The 21,908-nt window shown below is 42.1% G+C and overlaps 2 protein-coding genes across 3 annotated transcripts in view; both read left to right on the plus strand.

Moving 5' to 3' along the window:
• Nucleotides 1-1,482, plus strand: part of LOC124265853 (vegetative cell wall protein gp1-like) — a 41,544-nt gene extending 40,062 nt beyond the window's left edge. Inside the window, exon 4 of the mRNA XM_046700697.1 lies at nucleotides 23-1,482. Coding sequence (XP_046556653.1) covers nucleotides 23-414 — 392 coding nt within the window. The 3' untranslated portion in view covers nucleotides 415-1,482. The remainder of the gene's footprint in view (nucleotides 1-22) is intronic.
• Nucleotides 1,483-9,660: 8,178 nt separating this feature from the next.
• LOC124265858 (leucine--tRNA ligase, cytoplasmic-like) overlaps nucleotides 9,661-21,908 on the plus strand; it is a 62,621-nt gene continuing 50,373 nt past the window's right edge. For both annotated transcript variants that reach the window (XM_046700700.1, XM_046700701.1), the window contains exons 1-10: nucleotides 9,661-9,893; nucleotides 10,686-10,773; nucleotides 11,155-11,235; nucleotides 11,726-11,863; nucleotides 12,491-12,652; nucleotides 15,920-16,032; nucleotides 17,267-17,330; nucleotides 18,440-18,507; nucleotides 19,402-19,627; nucleotides 20,764-20,851. In XM_046700700.1, the coding sequence (XP_046556656.1) occupies nucleotides 9,769-9,893; nucleotides 10,686-10,773; nucleotides 11,155-11,235; nucleotides 11,726-11,863; nucleotides 12,491-12,652; nucleotides 15,920-16,032; nucleotides 17,267-17,330; nucleotides 18,440-18,507; nucleotides 19,402-19,627; nucleotides 20,764-20,851 (1,153 nt within the window). In that variant the 5' untranslated portion in view covers nucleotides 9,661-9,768. The remainder of the gene's footprint in view (nucleotides 9,894-10,685; nucleotides 10,774-11,154; nucleotides 11,236-11,725; nucleotides 11,864-12,490; nucleotides 12,653-15,919; nucleotides 16,033-17,266; nucleotides 17,331-18,439; nucleotides 18,508-19,401; nucleotides 19,628-20,763; nucleotides 20,852-21,908) is intronic.

Raw genomic sequence — 21,908 nt, forward strand, 5'->3', positions numbered from 1 at the left:
TTTTTTCTCTCCCTGATTTTAGCACTTGCTGCCCAACAAGCTGGGATTTCACCCCAGATGGTCCCGCCGTTTGGATACAGTGCCTACCCCAGTCCGACAAATTATTATGGGATGCAGCCTAATCCTCTTCTTTCTTCCCCACTTTCTGCTAATCTTCCTCCTCCTTATCTTGCTCCTTATCTTGCTCCTGCTAATCATGCTCCTTATCTTGCTCCTGCTAATCATGCTCCTTATCTTGCTCCTCCTAATCTGACTTCTGCTAATCCAGCTCCTGCTAATCATCCTCCTCCTAATCCTGCTGCTGCTAATCCTGCTCCTCCTAATCCTCCCCCTGCTAATCCTCCTCCTAATCCCCCTCCTGAAAATCCTGCTCCTCCGAATCCTTCTCCTCAACAGGCGCCTTCCCCTAACTAAACAGTTAGCTTAGATGATGATTACAGCCTACCGCAATTGTGCACCCAGATATATGAAATACTTAGCTATACTGCTCAAAAGAAGTTAAAACACCCGATTCTGTCATGGTACTACACAAGGTAGCTAATGTGTCAGTAATTACCGTCAGTAATATGGAAGAAAAATGGCGTGACATGTTAATCTTAGCGATATGAAAGAACTGGGTGTACTTTATATTCACATATACGCTTCTTTGGAGATATATAAATTACACTTTGCAGACCAGTTAGCCTCAGATAAGTCCTCTTCTGTCTCTCTGTCTCTCTGTGTTGCTGTCTCTGTCTGTCTCTCTCTCTCACACACACACACACACACACACACACACACACACATACACATACACACACATAGTATTATTCAAGAGAATATTTTCCAAATAAGTGCAGCATTCAAAAGGGACTCATAAAATGAGTTAGAAAATACGACAAAGAGCAGTAAAATGGTGCTCTGTCAGGATCAGGTCCTTCAGCTTTTGAACTATGTGGGTTCTACCTGTCACTTCGGTGCCAAGGTATTCCAAAAGGTGTTTAATTGGGATCAAATCTCGTTTTGTCATTGTTAAATCACGTCGTACTCAAGTTAATGTTCATGTGGATCAACATATTTTCACTTCACATCAGCTGAATAAAATAAGCTTCTCTTTCAAGATGATTTTGTAACATGCTTTATACATTTAGAAAATACGCCTCTCTTTCAAGATAATGTTTTAACATGCCTTATTCATTTATTATAAGTGATTATCATAGCATCATATGTTTATTGTTCAAAAATGTTTATCCATATGGTTTGAGATACATGGAAAGGAAAAGTTTGTACGATTGTAATGTGATTTACAGCGTCGTCGACGTACCAGAGATAGCATTGTTGTCATGTTTAGCGACTTCACGTAGAGACAAGAGTCCATGTTAATGAAGTTCGATAGCAAAGGGCCTGAATGTGCTTTGAATCCCTGCTTCTTCGTGATCAGTCGGTATAATTATAATTCATGGATAATAAAGGTAGTGTCGATAATAAAGACTTGTGGATGTAGTATGTTTGTGTGTTATCTATTATCATTGGTCGTTTTAAAATAGACACAGCAAAGAGGATTCAGTGATGCTTGTAAAGTCTGGTTAAGCTCATCGCCAGCCTTCCTTTATTTACACGCAGCCCAGAGAGCGAATAGCACTTCTCCCATGAAGCACTGCCCAGTCGGACCCGCTGAGACGTTTTCGGTGCACAGGTAGAATTCCAAACACTGGAACTCAAAGTGTCAGAATGAGTGACTTTATTCAGCAATATTCCAGCTATATGACGGCGATCTGTAAATAAATCGGACCAGACAATCCAGTGATCAACAGCATGAGCATCGATCTACACAACTGGGATACGATGACATGTGTCAACCAAGTCATTGAGCCTGACCACCCGATCCCGTTAGTCGCCTCTTACGACAAGCATGGGCTACTGAAGATCAATCCTAACCCGGTCCAAAGTGTCAGAAGGGCTGTGGTGCTGGCAGCAAAGGTGTGTACTCTCGTAATGTCAGTCAAAAGATTAGGGTAGCAAGAATAGTTGTGGGGTCGGACAACTTGGTACTCGGGCTTCAAGCGTGAAATTTTGCTAGCGGGATCGGTATATGTGCCATGTTTTTCCAAATTCTTGTCGGTTATAATTGAGTCAAAAGCACAGAAACTTCAATGATACACATACTTTTGCTGGTTAACAAGACCCCCACAAAAAAATAATAAAACAAAATAAAAAAATAAAAAATAAAAAAATAAATAATTTAAAAAAATAAATAATAATAACAAAAAAGAAAAAAGAATTAAATCAAAAAAATCAAAAAAATCAATTAGGTTAATTAAGTCAACTTCATCATTCTCATCCATTGTGATTAGAGCTGACTGTTATAGCTTTTCTTCAAGAAGTGATGATGACATCTGCCACATTGGAGTCTGTGCTGGTGTGCTGATGGGTCGGTATAGCCGCAATCAGTTCGATCTCTGTACACAAAAAAATGTACATCTCTCGTGAAAAGGAAATTGGTCTACGACAGGCTGTTCAAGGAGAATCAAAATGTGGTGGGCAGGGTTTCACCAAATGCAAGTGCTGGAAACAGTTGCACGTTAATAAGGCCCATAATTAGGCCACGGCATTTCGCGAGACATTACGTTGTTTAGTACTTCCGGTGACAAACAAAGTTTCATACCTTTTCGAATGGTCTCATGGTTGTCAGTTGACTGTATGGAACCGATAATCCTTGCAGAAATAACAAATTTCCGATCTAACTATCCCCAAATTAGCCACATATTACGACTGTCAACAGCTGTGACATCCAGGATTGTCTGGTCCAGACTCGATTATTTACAGACCGCCGCCATATAGCTAGAATATTGCTGAGTGCGGCGTAAAACTAAACTCACTCACTCACTCCAGGAATGGTTGTACACTTGGTCCGGTCTAGTAAAGTCATATTTGCCGGTCGCTCAATTTCGAACCAGAACTGGTTCTTGAATATACGCTTGTCACCAGAAATTGGTAAATTTCATTGAGGGAGTTGTCCCAGCAAGATCATGCAATGCCTCACACAGCAAATACCACTATTCAGTAACTTAAGAATGAGAACATTACCGTGGTTGTTGTGGAAGCACTTGTTATGCAGACAACATGCAAGTATTATACTATGGACTAGTGGCTGCAGTATGTTTCCATGAGCCAGTCTTGTTGGTGAAAATACCAAATAACAATGTGCGGCCTAGCCAGTTGTACTATTTCTACCTCGACGATTTGAGTTGTTGCTCTCGATATCAACCGCTGGTTTGACTAGCCTCGATGTTACATATAACTATTTAAAGGGCGTCGTGGATATTTCAAAATACAGTGAGTGCTGCTGCTAAGCCTCCTCCCCCAAATCCCCCTCCTGATAATCCTGCTCCTCCTAATCCCCCTCCTGATAATCCTGCTCCTCCTAACCATCCTCCTTCTAATCCCCCTCCTGATAATCCTGCCCCTCCTAACTATCCCCTCCTGATAATCCTGCTCCTCCTAACCATCCTCCTTCTCCTCCTGATAATCCCCTCCTAACTATCCCTGATAATCCTGCTCCTCCTAACCATCCTTCTGCTAATCCCCTCCTGATAATCATGCTCCTCCTAACTATCCTCCTCCTAATCCCTCTCCTGATAATCCTGCTCCTCCTAACCATCCTCCTTCTAATCCCCTCCTGATAATCCTGCTCCTCCTAACCATCCTTCTAATCCCCTCCTGATAATCCTGCTCCTCCTAACCATCCTTCTAATCCCCTCCTGATAATCCTGCTCCTCCTAACCATCCTTCTATCCCCCTCCTGATAATCCTGCTCCTCCTAACTATCCTCCTCCTAATCCCCCTCCTGATAATCCTGCTCCTCCTAACCATCCTTCTGCTAATCCCCTTCCTGATAATCCTGCTCCTCCTAACCATCCTCCTTTTTATCCCCCTCCTGATAATCCTGCTCCTCCTAACCATCCTCCTCCTAATCCCCCTCTTGATAATCCTGCTCCTCCTAACCATCCTCCTTCTTATCCCCCTCCTGATAATCCTCCTCCTCCTAACAATCCTCCTCCTAATCCCCTCCTGATAATCCTGCGCCTCCCAATACCATCCCCCTCCTAATCCCCCGCCTGATAATCCTGCTCCTCCTAACCATCCCCTCCTGATAATCCAGCTCCTCCTAACCATCCTCCTCCTAATCCCCTCTTGATAATCCTGCTCCACCTAACCATCTTTCTATTCCCCCTCCTGTTAATCCTGCTTCTCCTAACCATCCCCATCCTCATAATCCTGCCCCTCCTAACATCCTCCTTCTAATCCCCCTCCTGATAATCCTGCTCCTCCTAACCATCTTTCTAATCCCCCTCCTGATAATCCTGCTCCACCTAACTATCTTCCTAATCCCCCCTGATAATCCTGCTCCTCCTAACCATCCTCCTCCTCATCCCCCTCCCGATAATCCTGCTCCTCCTAACCATACTCCTACTAATCCCCCTTTTGATAATCCTGCTCCACCTAACCATCCTCCTTCTAATCCCCTCCTGATAATCCTGCTCCTCCCAACCATCTTTCTAATCCCCTCCTGATAATCCTGCTCCCTCCTAACCATCTTTCTAATCCCCTCCTGATAATCCTGCTCCACCTAACTATCTTCCCTAATCCCCCTGATAATCCTGCTCCCACCCAACCATCCTCCTCCTCATCCTGATAATCCTGCTCCTCCTAACCATCCTCCTTCTAATCCCCCTCTTGATAATCCTGCTCCACCTAACCATCCTCCTTCTAATCCCCCTCCTGATAATCCTGCTCCTCCTAACCATCTTTCTAATCCCCCTCCTGATAATCCTGCTCCACCTAACCATCCTCCTCCTAATCCCCCTCCTGATAATCCTGCTCCTCCTAACCATCCTCCTCCTAATCCCTCCTGATAATCCTGCTCCACCTAACCATCCTCCTCCTATCCCTCCTGATAATCCTGCTCCTCCTAACAATCCTTCTCCTAATCCCCCCTCCTGTTAATCCTGCTCCTCCTAACCATCCTCCTCCTAATCCCTCCTGATAATCCTGCTCCACCTAACCATCCCTCCTAATCCCTCCTGATAATCCTGCTCCTCCTAACATCCTCATTTTCATCCCCCTCCTGATAATCTTGCTCCACCTAACCATCTTTCTAATCCCCCTCCTGATAATCCTGCTCCACCTAACCATCTTCCTCCTCAGTAGGCGCCGTCCCCTAACTAACTTGACGTTTAAACTTCTTTGTTGGTTTGGTAACCTGTCCGTTCAAAATATAGCTAAACTCAACAAAATTGTTAGTCTGTCATACAGAACTTGAAAGCAAATATATCCAAGAAATCCCACGTAAGTCTAGAAAAAGTCTAGATTTCCACAGCTTCAGGAAGAGTCTTAGGCTCCTTTTTATTATATTTTGTTTTTTCACTATGAGCTTTTTTCGGTAAAACATGTTCATTTGAGAGACTGGTTGTTAGTCTACAAAATTGTTAGTCTGTCATACAGACCCTGAAGCAAATACATCCAAGAAATCCCACGCAAGTCTAGAAAATGTTGCAAGTCTAGATGAAGAAAGTCTATGGGGTCCTTTTTATTATATTTTGTTGCTTTTTTCACTATGAGCCTTTTTGTCTGTAAAACATGTTCATTTCAGAGACTAGTTGTTAGTCTACAAAATTGTTAACCAAGCACGAAAAATCGATCATTGGCACTGAGTCAATAACATCTATCGGCCTACTTTACGAGCAGCAAATCATTAAAAAAAAGTGCGGAAAATTGTAAACGACAGTTCCCACATTCTGTTTTACGATTTTGAATTTCTTCCATCAGGTCGTCGTCTGCGCATGCCGATAGCTAGAACAAACATGTTCCCTTACTCTTTTGTACCAGCCGGTATTCATTATTTTAACAATAGTTAATCCTCAATATTTATATTCACCTTATTATCTTACCATTTCATACCATTTCACACCACTGCCTTATTTTACCTCATCATTTCAGTTCATCATATCCTACTTCTCCCCCGTTTTAGTGCTCTTAACTATTTATTTGTTTACCATCTCAGTGCTTACTGAAATGTGATGTGTTGCGATTCCATGTTTTGTTCTGTCTCATGTGTTTTACGATGTAACCACAATTTCCTTCGGGATAATAAAGTATTATCTTATCTTAACAAAATATAATAAATGGCGCTTTTTGACGTTTAGTTATAAAATGAGGGACTGCCTTGACAAGTATCCATATGAAAGATCGCATGTGTACCGAAAGTGTATATGTATATGTACCTAGGCTCTAAACAGTGACGTCGTTATGAATAACACATGCAATGAACAACACGCGGTGAAGTGGAGCTATAGATAGTCACCTTCACGGCAGCGGATGGAGGAAGAGTGATGTTTCCGTATGTTTCATCATCACTGTTGACGGGTCTAATACAAGGTATTGAAATAATTATCTACTACTGACAACTCAAATGCTTAATAGCAGTTTACAGCTTGAAGCTGAACGAGGCGGTGATCGCAGTACTTGGATCGCACATCTCCCTATGTTTTCTTGACTCGGGGTCGTTTTCATCGTGGGTACTACAGATTTGTATCCCAGGCACATTTCTGGGCCTACCTTTAGAGCACAGCACCACAAACTGAAAAAATACGTCATAATACCCTTTTACGTATTTTTATGTGATTTTGTTCCAATGCACGTTTGCAGCGCACGCGTTCTCCAAACAATGCCCTATGACGGCGGCATAGCAACACTGTCGAGCTAGTGCGTATAAGCTCCGCTCACTGATGTTTCATCTCTACTAGCTATGGCATTTCATAAGCCCAACTATGTTAAGAGTTTCCAGTAGTTGTTTACCGGCGGATGCGCAACTTTTCGCAAGCACCAGTTTCAAATATGTTTCTTTTATCACTGATACGCTCATATTTATTTGTATTAAGAGCTGCTGATGTGTTATATATTGTGTATTTTTGTATTTTGTATTTTTTAAAATTAAGTAAAAACCGGTCACATTCTGCCATATTCTATTATTTGCAGTTTGGGTCAATTTCATTATTTAAATATATTTTAAGGTTTCAGTGTAACTATTAGGACTAAATGAAATATAAATATGTGAACTGATATATTTTTACATTCAGTAATTTAATGCATCATTACACAGAAATGGAGTTTATTAGTATTTTATTTTTTGAAGCAGTAAATGCACAGTAGGCGCCGATCTGATATATTTATAAGTATGACCTATATCTTATATCTTATACATATAGGTCATACTTATAAATATATCAGAGTCGGGCGCCTATGAGAATGCATTACACTGGAAATGTCAGTCATTTTCGTGACGGTTCGGTCAATGTATTCTACTAATTAGGATTATTTCAAGGGGTTAGGGTTAGGGTAAGGGACCTAATCCATTGTACATGTGAGGTGAGGTGAGGTGAAATTGGGTTTAACGTCGTGCTTGAGAGTATGTCGCTCATATGACGACGTGCATGCGTGTGTATGTGTATGTGCGGCTGCTTGTACTAGCCCAGACTTAAGCTGGTTTTATAGTGCTAGCCAACTGAGATACCATGCCGCAGTGAAGCATGAATACCCCACTCAGACACATCATACTGACTCTGTGCCGACCAGTTCTTGTTCCCATTAATGCCGAGTGCCAGGCAGGGACCAACACTATTGTCTTTTGGTATGACGTAGTCAGGGATCGAACATGTGACCTACCGCTCTCCGGGCGGTGGTCTAACCACTACACCAGGGAGGTGGTCCTAGTGACATGTGACCTTTGGCAGAGAACGTCCTCACGTGAAGTTGTGATGCTGATTTCTAAAGGTGCTCCAGATCTTTTACTGTGGGTTCTGGGATGCAGTTTAAATGGAGAGGTCAGGGGTCATTGGTCGTGAGACTGTATCATATTTTTTGCAATTATTCTTGCCTGTAAAAATTCCCATCATCATGATCAGGACCTAAATACTGCCGTCTATCCTCATGATCATCATAATCCCACTGACGCTGAATTACTCTATTAGGGATTGTTTTCATCGGGGGTACTAACAGATTTGTATCCCGGGCACATTTCTGTATCCAGAGATTTGCCATAGCCAAAATCATTATACAGAACAGTATCCATGCAGTACCGTAAATAGCAATATATGAGTACCACAAAAACAAAGCTGGTTCATGTTTTTCAGATTCATCTGATAACCATGCTAGATAATGCTCTGAATATAAGTGAACGAGTTGCATGCTGTTTTTAGCCATATTCCAGCAATATCATGGCGGGGAACACTAGAAATGGGCTTCAAACATTGTACTTATGTGTGGAATCAAACCCAGTTCTTCAGAGTGACGAGTGAACACTTAAACCGCTACCCCACCACCGAAGACTAATATAGGAGCTAGGAATATAGGAGTACTGTTTGTGATATTGTCACTTTGTATCTTCGTGTTTTAAATAATTTGCTAAATGATTAGTGTTAAGATCCTGTCAGTGACAACATATATACCATTAAAAAAATTAGGGGATATTCCATTTTGCTAGCATACCACTAGCCAATGCCAATGCATATGAGAAAAAGTAATATATATCCATACAGATGAAGCATTTCCAAAGGAATGGAATAAATTGTCACATTTTCCTTAATTTCTCTTCATCATCTGTTTCCTCCTTGGCTTCATCATTTGCATTTTATCAATCTTGTAAATCCAGTTTCCCCTACTTTTTTGAATGGTATATAACGTTACTGTAGAAGGCTGTGGGATAACATTTGGTTTTATGTAGCCTGGAGCATTATGCAGCGGCGGCATAGCAAGACAGCGGGCGCGCTAAAGTGAGATTATTGCTCTGCGACAGGCAGGCAACGCTGCCTGGGGCTGTGCTCGGTGAATTGCACGTTTTTAGAGGTAAACAGACACACAGACAGACAGACAGACAGATATTTTGTTAAAGTATCACCTCGTATATTTACATGTGTACATGGAATGGCTGTTGACAGCCTGGAGGATTATAAAGAAAATATACCATTCAAAAGTAGGGGATATTCCATTTCCAAAGGAATGGAATAAATTGTCACATTTTCCTTAATTTCTCTTCATCATCTGTTTCCTCCTTGGCTTCATCATTTGCATTTTATCAGTCTTGTAAATCCAATATCCCCTACTTTTTTTGAATGGTATATCTTGATGTGAGATTTGTCATTACAGACCCCACTATACCTAACTATCTTATTGTTTGCACAATGCAGTTTACCAAGTACAGTGAAACACTGTCTAAACCGGCACCCCATAGGACCAAAATAAAATGCCAGTTTAGGCAGCGGTGCCGGATTAGACAGTGACGATAATTTTCGAACATGGCTGCCAATTACACTCTGTAATCTCTTTATTTCTGATTATCTAGCCTGCCAGGAGGAGTGTATTGGATTAAGGGACCTTGATTGGACTGCTCATACCCATGCCGGCTTTGAGCGTTTGATTCACTGCGTAATCACTACTTCGATTTCCTGATTGTCTTGCGTGACAAGAGGATTAATTAGTGTATTGGATTATGAGTCCTTGATTGGACTGCTCATACCCATTCCGGTTTAGACAGTGTTAATTACAGTTCAAATTGCTTGTTGTGACCGGAAAGTCGTGCCGGAATACGGAATGTTTTAATGATCATAATATCGTTGTAAAATGGCGGGACCAAAATCTTATGCCGGTTTTGACAGTGTGCCGGATTAGACAGGTGCCGGTGTTGGCAGGTTTTACTGTATAATCAAAGCAGTGAACCTATTTCAACTCAACATGGAGAGAAAAAGTACCGCCAAATTGTCGGAACTACAGCAGATAGAGAAAGGAGTGCAAGCAAGATGGGAAAAGTTGAAAATCTTTGAAGAAGATGCTCCTCCAAGTGGGTCAGCAGAGGCAAAGTGAGTTTAAAGCTGGGTCTTAAAATATATTTTAACAACCTGTAGTGCTTTTACAAGAACTGAGGATATAAGGGTGTATATAAGGGTGTTTGTCATCATGGGTGACACGTAAGAAATGGTCAGGCTCGTAGACTTGGTTGATGCCAGTCAACATATCCCATTTGCACAGAATGATGCTGATATTTCTCATGATGTCATTCGCTGGAATGTCTGGCATTTCAAGAGATCACGAATAATGAAATAGTTTCTTGAAGGAATAGGGTTTAATTCACTGTAGGGCTGGGACGGGTCCAAATTTTCTACCTGGGTACCCCACCCCTATTACCCTACCCTACCCGGATACCCATTATTGTAAATTCCTGACATCAAATTTGGAAGAAATGGCATATATTCTTCAGCTCAGAGGCTAAAATTCTGACTTTTTCAATATCTTAATCATGTATTATATTCAAAACAGGTGACTGTAAATTATGTCTAAATCTTCAAAGACAATACAACTTTTAAATCATGAAAGAATAACATATTACATTGTTTAATCTATTAGTCACATGATCATAACGAGTCCGGGTATTGAGACGGGTACCTGGGTCCAACTCATTACCCACCCGTCTCGGGTATCTGTGTTTCCCATCCCAGTCCTAATTCACTGAATATACAAGTAAATCAAAACAGCCCTGCAATTGAGTGGGGCTTTTGCACAACAATCATACAACATTGATGAAACAAACAATACAATCTGATAATGTTTTGTTTATATAGACTAACATAGCATGTATAATAAATCTGTTTCAGACAAGAGAAGTACTTGGCGACATTCCCCTTTCCATACATGAATGGCCGTCTTCACCTTGGCCACACGTTCTCGCTGTCCAAATGTGAGGTGGGATATATATCTGGTCATACTTTAAACCCTTCTTTATATTAGCATGTAGAGCTTACAATAGCTGTATGAATTAGTGCCTGTTTAGAATCGTACTTCTTTTAAGTGGTGCCTAAACAATAGCGATTTGAATCTATGATAATTGTTAAACAACTTTTATCCAAAGTTGAATAAAATTCTGAGATTTAGATGTTCAACTGGCAAGATAAAATTATGACAATTCGCAATCTTAATTACACTTTATTCGATTTACTTTTTTGTTTAAAGTGAAATTCATTGGTACGTTTTCACTACAAACAGACTATACATATAGAATTGAAAAGTTTCACCTTCAATATTTTTTTAATGCATGATATTTGTGACACCACTTGCATGTTTCAGTTTGCTGTGGGGTACCAGAGGATGCTTGGGAAGAAGTGCCTGTTTCCATTTGGTTTCCACTGTACTGGCGTGCCAATCAAGGTGAGTAGCAAAGAAGAAGGAACATCGAATCTGTTGCCACTAAAGTGTTTCAGGGGTGGAAATAACCCATTGCCCGACGTCCGAGTCCAGTGTCTTTTTCTGTCGGGCAAGCAAATTTGTATATCACACTGTACCGGTGTCCAGTTGACTTTCCAATGTTTATTATGTTGTTTATTTAAAAAATCAGCAAGAAAACGGTTGGTAAAGTGGGAAAATTATCAGGGCAAGTGACTTTACATGTGCCACTGTACCTGGAGTACACTAGCAATTTTAAAGTTATTTCCACCCCTGTGTTTACAGATATGTTAGTAATAGAATCTTCAAGGGGCCAGTGTTATATGATATACCTGTCGTAAGAAGTACTTCGTCAGAAACTAACATTATAAATTTGGACTTGTATTGATAGAGGTCTGGTTTAGTAAGGTTCTGTTTTGGGGAGATGTCACTATACATGATTTGTGAGGTGATAGCAGGTGCCCATGTTTACCAGGCATGTGCAGATAAGCTGAAGCGGGAGATGGAAGACTATGGATTCCCCTCCTCCAGGTTTCCCCTCGAGACCACGGAGGAGGAGGTGGCGCCCACAGAAAAGGATGTCGTGATCAAGGACCAGGCTGTGGGCGAGAAGGTGAGGCTACTCTTGTAATATTTTACAGTATAAATTTTTCTGCAAGCTGATTGGCTGGGGTTGGACACGTTGAAAATAGTTTATCTGAGTGTTAGGCTATTGTATGAAGTAATTTGTGTTGATTAGTGAAAGTAAACATGAGCACGAGTTGTAATCTCCCCAAGGAGTTGAGATTGAAAATACGATGTGCTGTTGAGATTGACATCCAGTGATCGAGGGAACAGACAAAGCCCTTTGAGCATGCATGTAGATGGGATGGACTATAGTGCTATATAAATACCCATATAATAATAATAATAATAATAATAAATGCTAAAAATGTCTTCATGCAGAATGTTTACCAGTTTGTAAGTACAGACTGTTGTGTTAAAGTTAAGTAACCTACACTTAAGTATCTCAGAGGTTTGACACAAGGGCAAAATGATGAACAGATAACGAGCTCCCAGTTTGTTTTCTTTCAACACGTTCAAGATAACTGTAAGTTTGACTGTAGCATATTTGTGTTTGTATATCTGAGAGGGCTCTGATCTGATGATTATTTTTAGACCGCCGCTGCTGAGTGCGGCGTAAAACTAAACTCACTCACTCACTCTGATAATATCGTACATGATCATGTGTTCCTTTCAGAGTGAAGTGTTGGCGGAAACTGGTGGTCTTGAATATCAGTGGCAGATCATGGCTGCCCTAGGACTGACCAATGATGAGATCAAATCCTTTGCTGACCCTGTACACTGGCTGAAGTACTTCTCCTCTCACTGCAAGAGTGACCTCATCAGATTGGGAGTCAGGGTAGGTGATTACTGGTGGGGGTGACAGTGTGTTGGGTTGGGAGTCAAGGAAGGTGATTACTGGATGGGGTGACAGTATGTTGGGGTGGGAATCAGGGTAGGTGATTACTGGTGGGGGTGACAGTGTGTTGGGATGGGAGTCAGGGTAGGTGATTACTGCTGGGGGTGAGAGTATGTTGAGGTGGGAGTCAGGGTAGATGATTACTGTTGGGGTTGACAGTGTGTTGGGGTGGGATTAGGGGTAGGTGAATACTGCTGGGGGTGACAGTATGTTGAGGTGGGAGTCAGGGTAGATGATTACTGTTGGGGTTGACAGTGTTTTGGGGTAGGGGTAGGTGAATACTGCTGGGGGTGACAGTATGTTGGGGTGGGAGTCAGGGTAGATGATTACTGTTGGGGTTGACAGTGTGTTTGGGTGGGAGTCAGGGTAGATGATTACTGCTGGGGGTGACAGTGTGTTGAGGTGGAAGTCAGGGTTAAAGGTCACATGCAACATAAAACACAACTTTGCAGATTCTGATACCTTTCGGTATGGACTAACGACACAAAGTGTCAAAAATGCAAATTCAACTTACAAAGTTGAAAAATAACGCAATGAAAAAAACCGCGCGAAAACGTTTCACTAATTTTCCCCAGACTTTTCTGGGGAATACGGGTTTCAACAGCTGGGCTGCGCTCATAGCACGTGCGCAGTGAAATAGGTTCGCGCAACTTGGAAGCGGGCTGTCTGGTGAATACCGGTGAAGGCTTTGGTGTGAGCTATTTTCATAATGTTTTGTTGATATCTCACAGGCACGAGCTTTTTGTATGTTATGACAGTAAATAAACTGTTTATATAATTTCATTTGTCTATTTCACCACACATTCTTCTTACCGAGTCACTTTCTCAGTTCGATACTTAAAAGCAATGTCATTATTTAGAGTTGACACAATTTCTAACTGTGATATAGATATGTCGCTGTCACAGACAAAACTCAATGTCTTGTTTTATTGACACCTGTGTGTCTGCCTGACTGTCTGCTAATGACAATATTCAATACACAACTGCGATCACTGACCACATGCAATTTGAACTTAACACCAATCAGGCTATACACCATAAACAAAACGCATTGATTTATGGCCCGAGTTCGGTCTCTGTCACATTATGTAATTACACAGACAGGCAGGTGTGATACTTGAACACATGACATGTTATGATATCTGTTGATTGCAAAATGTTATACACAAGAAATGAGCATGTATTTACAAAACCCAACTTTCTATGTATACACACACAATGAGCCGTGAAGGCGGCATCTGCTAATGAACCAGCCGTTACACTTGAGTGCACACCCACCCGCTCTGACTGGGTTCGGTATCCCGGCTGCTTCGTTTCGAGGGAGGTAAACCCAAGTACAAAATATTGCACTTTTGATTTGCGATTATACGCTTATAATTTTGTTTATTTGTTTTTTCATAATCAGCAATGCATATTATATGTCATGAAGAAGTGATAATTGTGTTTTATTTATGTTTGATTTTTTGGTTGCATGTGACCTTTAATGATTTCTGTTGGGGTGACAGTGTGTTGGGGTGGGAGTAGGGGTAGGTGAATACTGCTGGGGTTGACAGTATGTTGGGGTGGGAGTCAGGGTAGATGATTACTGCTGGGGGTGACAGTGTTTTGGGATGGGAATCAAGGTAGATGATTACTCCAGGGGGTGACAGTGTCTTAGGATGGGAATCAAGGCAGATGATTAATGCTGGGGGTGACAGTATGTTGGGGTGGGAGTCGGGGTAGGTGATTACTGCTGGGGTTGACAGTGTCTTAGGATGGGAATCAAGGCAGATGATTACTGCTGGGGGTGACAGTATGTTGGGGTGGGAGTCAGGGTAGGTGATTGCTGCTGGGGGTGACAGTATGTTGAGGTGGGAGTCAGGGTAGGTGATTACTGCTGGGGGTGACAGTGTGTTAGGATGGGAATCAGGGTAGGTGATTACTGTTGGGGGTGACAGTATGTTGGGGTGGGAGTCAGGGTAGGTGATTACCGCTGGGGGTGACAGTGTGTTAGGATGGGAGTCAGGGTAGGTGATTACTGCTGGGGGTGACAGTATGTTGGGGTGGGAGTCAGGGTAGATGATTACTGCTGGGGGTGACAGTATGTTGGGATGGGAGTCAGGGTAGGTGATTACTGCTGGGGTGACAGTATGTTGGGATGGGAGTCAAGGTAGATGATTACTGCTGGGGGGGATGACAGTATGTTGGGGTGGGAGTCAGGGTAGGTGATTACTGCTGGGGGTGACAGTGTGTTGGGATGGGAGTCAGGGTAGATGATTACTGCTGGGGGTGACAGTATGTTGGGGTGGGAGTCAGGGTAGGTGATTACTGCTGGGGGTGACAGTGTGTTAGGGATAGGGAACTGCTGGGGGGTCAGGGTAGGTGATTACTGCTGGGAGTGACAGTATGTTGGGGTGGGAGTCAGGGTAGATGATTACTGTTGGGGGTGACAGTATGTTGGGATGGGAGTCAGGGTAGGTGATTACTGCTGGGGGTGACAGTGTGTTAGGATGGGAGTCAAGGTAGATGATTACTGTTGGGGTGACAGTATGTTGGGGTGGGAGTCATGGTAGGTGATTACTGCTGGGGGTGACAGTGTGTTGGGGTGGGAGTCAGGGTAGATGATTTCTGCTGGGGGTGACAGTGTGTTGGTGTGTTGTGGGAGTCAGGGTAGATGATTACTGCTGGGGGTGACAGTGTGTTGGGGTGGAAGTCAGGGTTAATGATTTCTGTTGGGGTGACAGTGTGTTGGGGTGGGAGTAGGGGTAGATGAATACTGCTGGGGGTGACAGTATGTTGGGGTGGGAGTCAGGGTAGGTGATTACTGCTGGGGGTGACAGTATGTTGAGGTGGGAGTGATGGTAGGTGATTACTGGTGGGGGTGACAGTGTGTTGAGGTGGGAGTAGGGGTATTTGATTACTGCTGAGGGTGGCAGTGTGTTGAGGTGGGAGTAGGGGTATTTGATTACTGCTGGAGGTGGCAGTGTGTTAGGATGGGAATCTTTAACTGAGAGTGTTATCTCAAATCTTGCTTCAACCTGGATTATGTTTCTTCATTTATCTTATACCATATGTATGCTCATGAGATAGATATCTCAAATCTTGCTTCAGACTTTATGTTTCTTCATTTGTCTCTTACAGTATGTGATGCTCTGAAATTCTGCAAAGAGGCATAGAGGCCAAATGAGTTACTCCCTCACTTACAAACTCTCTGATTGGCTGCTGCAGGTTGACTGGAGGAGGAGCTTCATGACTACTGATTACAACCAGTACTTTGATTCCTTCGTCCGCTGGATGTGTATCAGGCTGAAGGAACGGGGCAAGTGCAAGTTTGGGAAAAGGTGGGAGATGTGATTGGACTGTGAATACAAATGGAGGGTGGTGGGGTAGCCTAGTGGTTGAGGCCTCGCTCATCGCAACGAAGACCCGGGTTCGATTCCCCAAGTTGGAACAATGTGTGAAGCCCATTTCTGGTGTCCAATTCTCAAGATATTGCTGGAATATTGCTAAAAGCGGCATAAAACTAAACTCGGTCACATTCATAAGGACACAGGATTTTGGAATCCTTCATTTTGCTATATATATATACAAAAAATGAGCTTGTCAGTTGGGGCGCTAAACTGGTATCAGATAGGATGTTATTGTATGTTACACCAATGCTTGTACGGGTTATAAACAAAAATTTAGATCCAGGCCAGGAGTGATCTTTAGCAGCGTATGTTTTCGTAAGCGGTGACTTACGAGATCGGGTAGGGAAGCCTAATACTGATTAGGTTAGTGTTGCGGCCTTGGATTTACCCTCTATGTCAATGAGAATAAAGGCTGCGGGTGTGAGGTCACTCGTTTATTTTGAGGATTTAGTGGATAGCAGTAGATATCAGTTGATATCAGTAGACGCTCCTGTGGGTGACACGGAAGTGTTGCTACCGGCGGTCAACCCTCCGCAAACTACAGGATTGTAATACCTTAGAAGTAGCTTATCATGTACTATGTTGATTTGCTGTCACATCAAGTGATCACATGTGCTGAGCTCATAAGGTGACGGTGACAAGTGCTGTGTAAGTGAAAAATGGCTGATGACCTATGATTTGAAACAAGCCAATCCCAATGAACCAGGTGATCATTACAAATCACATCACTGACAGTAAGATAGAATAACCTAATTGCCCTATGACCTTGTAATGGAATGATCCAAAACAATCAGAGACCTGCATTAAGCACTTAAAATACTACTTGCCGACAACTGCTTATTGTGAACACACTGAACCTCTGTTGAACCCAAAACAACACAGATGTATATACATTTTGATAAAAGATACGCAACACATGAAGTTAATATAAATGCTTTTATTTCACCCTATGCATGTCATCGTATGCTTGAAATGTCCATCACTGGATTGTCAGGTCCAGACTCAATAATTTACAGACCATGATCAGAGCTGGATTATTGTTGAGTGTTGCATTAACAATTAATTGTAATGCGTATGAAAGGCTTTTCTTAGACTGAATAATGTCCTTTATACATGTGTACAGACGTTGATGTTCTAAATGTACGTCAGGTACGTTTTGTTACAGGTACACCATCTTCTCCCCTAAAGACAACCAGCCCTGTATGGATCATGACCGTAGTTCAGGGGAGGTAAGTGGGGCTTATAATCCAGTACCACATTCCAGCTTAGAGGTGAGGTGAGGTGAAATTGGGTTTAACGTCGTGCTTGAGAATATTTCTCTCATATGACGACGTGCATGCGTGTGTATGTGTATGTGCGGCTGCTTGTACTAGCCCAGACTTAAGCTGGTTTTATAGTGCTAGCCCACTGAGATACCATGCCGCAGTGAAGCATGAATACCCCAACAAGTACCATAATTTAACGTCTTTTGGTATGACGTGGTCAGGGATTGAACCCGCGACCTTCCGCTCTCTGGGTGGATGCTCTAACCACTACACCACGGAGGCGGTCCTCCAGCTTACAGATGACTTAGCATGTCATCACCTCCAAATGCTGACTTGCTTATCATTTGTTAACAAAAGCCTATATTCTGATACTCGTGATGATCCGGGTTAGAATTGGATGGGTGGTCAGGCTTGGTTGACACATGTCATTGTATTCTAATTGTATAGATTGATGCTCATGCAGTTGATCAGTGTCTTGTCCAGACTCGATAATTACATTCTGTCGTTATATAGCTGGAATACTGCTGTGTGTGACGTGAGACAACAAACCAACCAAGCCATATTCTGAAATCAGATGAGTCTGACCTAATGCAAGGTTTTCGGTGCACTCTTCATATTGTTTTGCGCAGTATATATATATGTTACTACAACTTGGGCTGACTATCGATATTGATCATAGAGACAGATAATCATTAACTAAATATTGATCGATTGTCGATAAATATCAGAGACATAACTTTGAACAAAAATGTCTGACAAATGAATATACTTCACATCATTGGCAAGTGGTGACATGTTTTTGTATAGATTATAAACAAAACAGAATACTGAACATAATTTAGAAGCAGACCATAAATAAAGTCCTAAACCTTTTTCTATCACAAAAGTTCATGTACGATATTATCGATAACACAATTTTCATGTCAATAATCATTTATAATCTTTACTATTGACGATATTTTCAATTATTGATAATTTTAGCCAGCCCTAACTGTAACAGTGAGTGAATAGTAACAGCCCTAATGGTGATTATTATTTTTTATTTTATTCATAAGATCACTGCAATATTTCAGGGTGTGGCACCTCAAGAGTACACACTGATTAAGATGAAACTCACTGAACCTCTGCCTCAGAAACTCAGGTGAGTGTTTTGTTACCATGGTTACAAAATTTCAGTGTAAGTTTTGTTATGTTATTCAAGCTCTCATTGTTATCAGTGTGTGAAATATTCTCAAAATATTGATGGACAGGTGGGCAAACTGAACTTAAAACTTTCTGGTCATCTTCCAATTTCATTATCTTAATTTATGTGTAACAGTTATTTTTTTCCGAAATTCATTTATGGGAAGGTTTGATAGATTATATTTCTTATATTTTTGGTAGTTGCATTGATCTTTAGAAATGGGAGAATCTTTTCTGTTCTGATCAAATGAGTGCATAAAAAATAACATGAAATCTCAGTATCAACTCTGGCTTGTCAGGGCTCCAGCTAATTATTTTGACTCAGTCATATTTACAAATATAATGAAATTATTTATTGACTGGTCAAGTATTATCGGGATGAGTTTTAAAACTGACATATTCATGTGAGCACTGTTTGGGGACTGGTCTTTTATTATAGGGTGGCTGTCCTGAAAAATGGTTACATGGGAGATGATGAAAGTCATGAAAACATACTACAGAAAATGGTGTTGGGGTGTTAGCTAAGTATGATACAGCACTAAGACCAATGACATCGCACACACAGCTCACCACAAAGCCCGCACACACACTCACCACCCACACTCACACACAATGCCCACGCCCCATGCCAACATGCACACCCACCCCACACCACTGCACGACACCCACACACCTTAATAAATGACCAGTTCCTTGACTTTACTATTCAAGTCATTTGGTGTGAAGGGAAAAATAGCCATGAAAAGAGTTGGCAAGGAGGTAACTTTGACCTCCCAAATGATCATGCCCTTTGGGTTTGTCATATTCATTTTATTTCAGCCAATATATATGCTTCGTTTCTTTCATTCCACAGTTCTCTGACGGGTCGTCCGGTGTTCCTGGTTCCTGCAACTCTGCGCCCAGAGACCATGTTTGGACAGACAAACTGTTGGTTGCATCCGGACATGAAGTATGTGGCCATAGAGATTGTGACTGGAGAGGTGTTTGTGTGCACACGCAGAGCAGCACGGAACATGAGCTACCAGGGATTCACAGCGGTCAATGGAGAGTACAAGGTCCTGGTGGAACTCGTGGGACAGGTACGGCATGTTGATACAGGTAGAGACAGGTAGATAGGTTGCCGGACTCAGAGACTTGGTTCATGTCTGCATACTCTTGGGGGGGTGGGGTAGTCTAGAGGTTAAAGCACTGGCTCGTCACGCCATGTGTGAAGCCCTTTTCTGGTGTCCCCCGCCATGATATTGCTGAAATATTGCTAAAAGCATTGTAAAACCACACTCACTCAAGGATAGTAACTGTAAATATGAATCATTTGATTGTCTGGTCCAAGCACAAATATAAATACAGGTCATCATGATGTAGCTCAGGGTTCGCACGGGCTTGAAAACGCCTGAAATTTGGACATTTAACCCCGAAAGGCCATACATTTATTTTAGCTTTCAAAAGGCCCTAAATGCCAGTGATTTGCCCTAAAATGGTCCCATATTTAGCAAAACTTGTCAAGTTAGGATTTTACAGAAAACTAATACATAATAAATTGTAGCTTGCAATGACAATGGGCGTTAATTAATCTCCATTGCCCCTTTATACTTTCGGCCAGATTTTCAAATTTAAAGTGTTGATTAGGCCTTGAAAACAGCCTAAAAACTTGTTAAATTTGATGGCTGACAATCTGTCAAACCCTGTTGCTGGAATACAGCTGAGAGACACATCATCGACAGGTAGTCAAATGTATTGTCCACTGAGCTACCTGGTGTGATCCTTCATCTGCCAGAACCCATCTGTACTAGAGTGAGTGAGTGAGTATTGTTTTACACCGCTTTTAGCAACACTCCAGCAATATCATGACGGGGGACACCAGAAATGGGCTTCACACCTTGTACCCATTTGGGGAATCGAACCCAGGTCTTCGGCGCGACGAGCGAACACTTTACTCACCAGGCTACCCAACCGCCCCCAATTTGTACCAGAGCCTTTTACCTAAGTGATTACTGTCTACATCCTGGGTCACTCTGTGGACACCCCAGTTGTGTAAACTCCAACAGAAGGATAACTGCAACACAAAAAGTAATATTCAGACCATATTGTGCACGCTTTATTTGGTGAGTGCACAGGCGCGTAGCAAGCCATTTTTTTGTGTGTAAGCCCGATAGAGCAAGGTAAAGCAGTATTTCTGGTGCCATTTCTATCAGCATAATTTCTGGTTAATTTTCAGGACGTGATGGGTCATGCCCTGTCAGCGCCTCTGTCAGCGTACAAGACAATCTACACCCTGCCAATGCTGACCATCAAAGATGATAAAGGTAGGAAGATACTGTCAATGAAGTGGCCCTCCACTATTGTTCATACACAACGAATTTCAACTCATACAGTCAGTACATGGCCAATTTCATACATTTTAACTTACAATGCAACACAGCTGTATTAATATATACACAGTACTACACAGAGCTACACAGTACTACACACAGCTACACAGTACTACACAGCTACACAGTACTACACAGCTACACAGTACTACACAGAGCTACACAGCACAACACAGTACTACAGAGCTACACAGTACTACACAGAGCTACACAGTGCTACACAGTACTACACAGAGCTACACAGAGCTACACAGTACTACACAGAGCTACACAGTACTACACAGAGCTACACAGTACTACATTTCTGAGGGTGTCCCCACAGTACTACACAGAGCTGCTACACACTACAGTAATCACAGAGCTACAAAGTACTACACAGTACTACACAGAGCTCTTAGTACTACACAGAGCTACATTGCTACACAGTACTACACAGAGCTACTCAGTACTACACAGTACTACACATTGCTACACAGTACTACACAGAGCTCTTAGTACTACACAGTACTACACATTGCTACACATTGTACTACACAGTACTACGCACATTGCTGAACAGTACTACACACTACACAGTGCTACACAGTACTACACATACACAGTGCTACACACACAAAGTGCTACACACACTAAGTACTACACAGAGCTACACAGTACTACACATTGCTGAACAGTACTACACAGAGCTCACAGTACTACACAGTACTACACATTTGCTACACAGTACTACACACACAGTGCTACACAGTACTACAGTACTACACATTGCTGCACAGCTACTACAGTGCTACACATTGCTACACAGTACTACATTGCTACACACACAGTGCTACTATGGTACTACACATTGCTACAAAGTGCTACACAAAGCTCTACAAATTGCTACACAGAGCTACACATTGCTACACAGTACTACACATTGCTGAACAGTACTACACATTGCTCAACAGTACTACAGTACTACACACAGTACTACACAGTACTACATTGC

Source organism: Haliotis rubra, unplaced genomic scaffold (genome assembly GCF_003918875.1).
Source record: "Haliotis rubra isolate DU_JTF1 unplaced genomic scaffold, ASM391887v1 Scf1219, whole genome shotgun sequence".
Lineage (NCBI taxonomy): Eukaryota > Metazoa > Mollusca > Gastropoda > Lepetellida > Haliotidae > Haliotis > Haliotis rubra.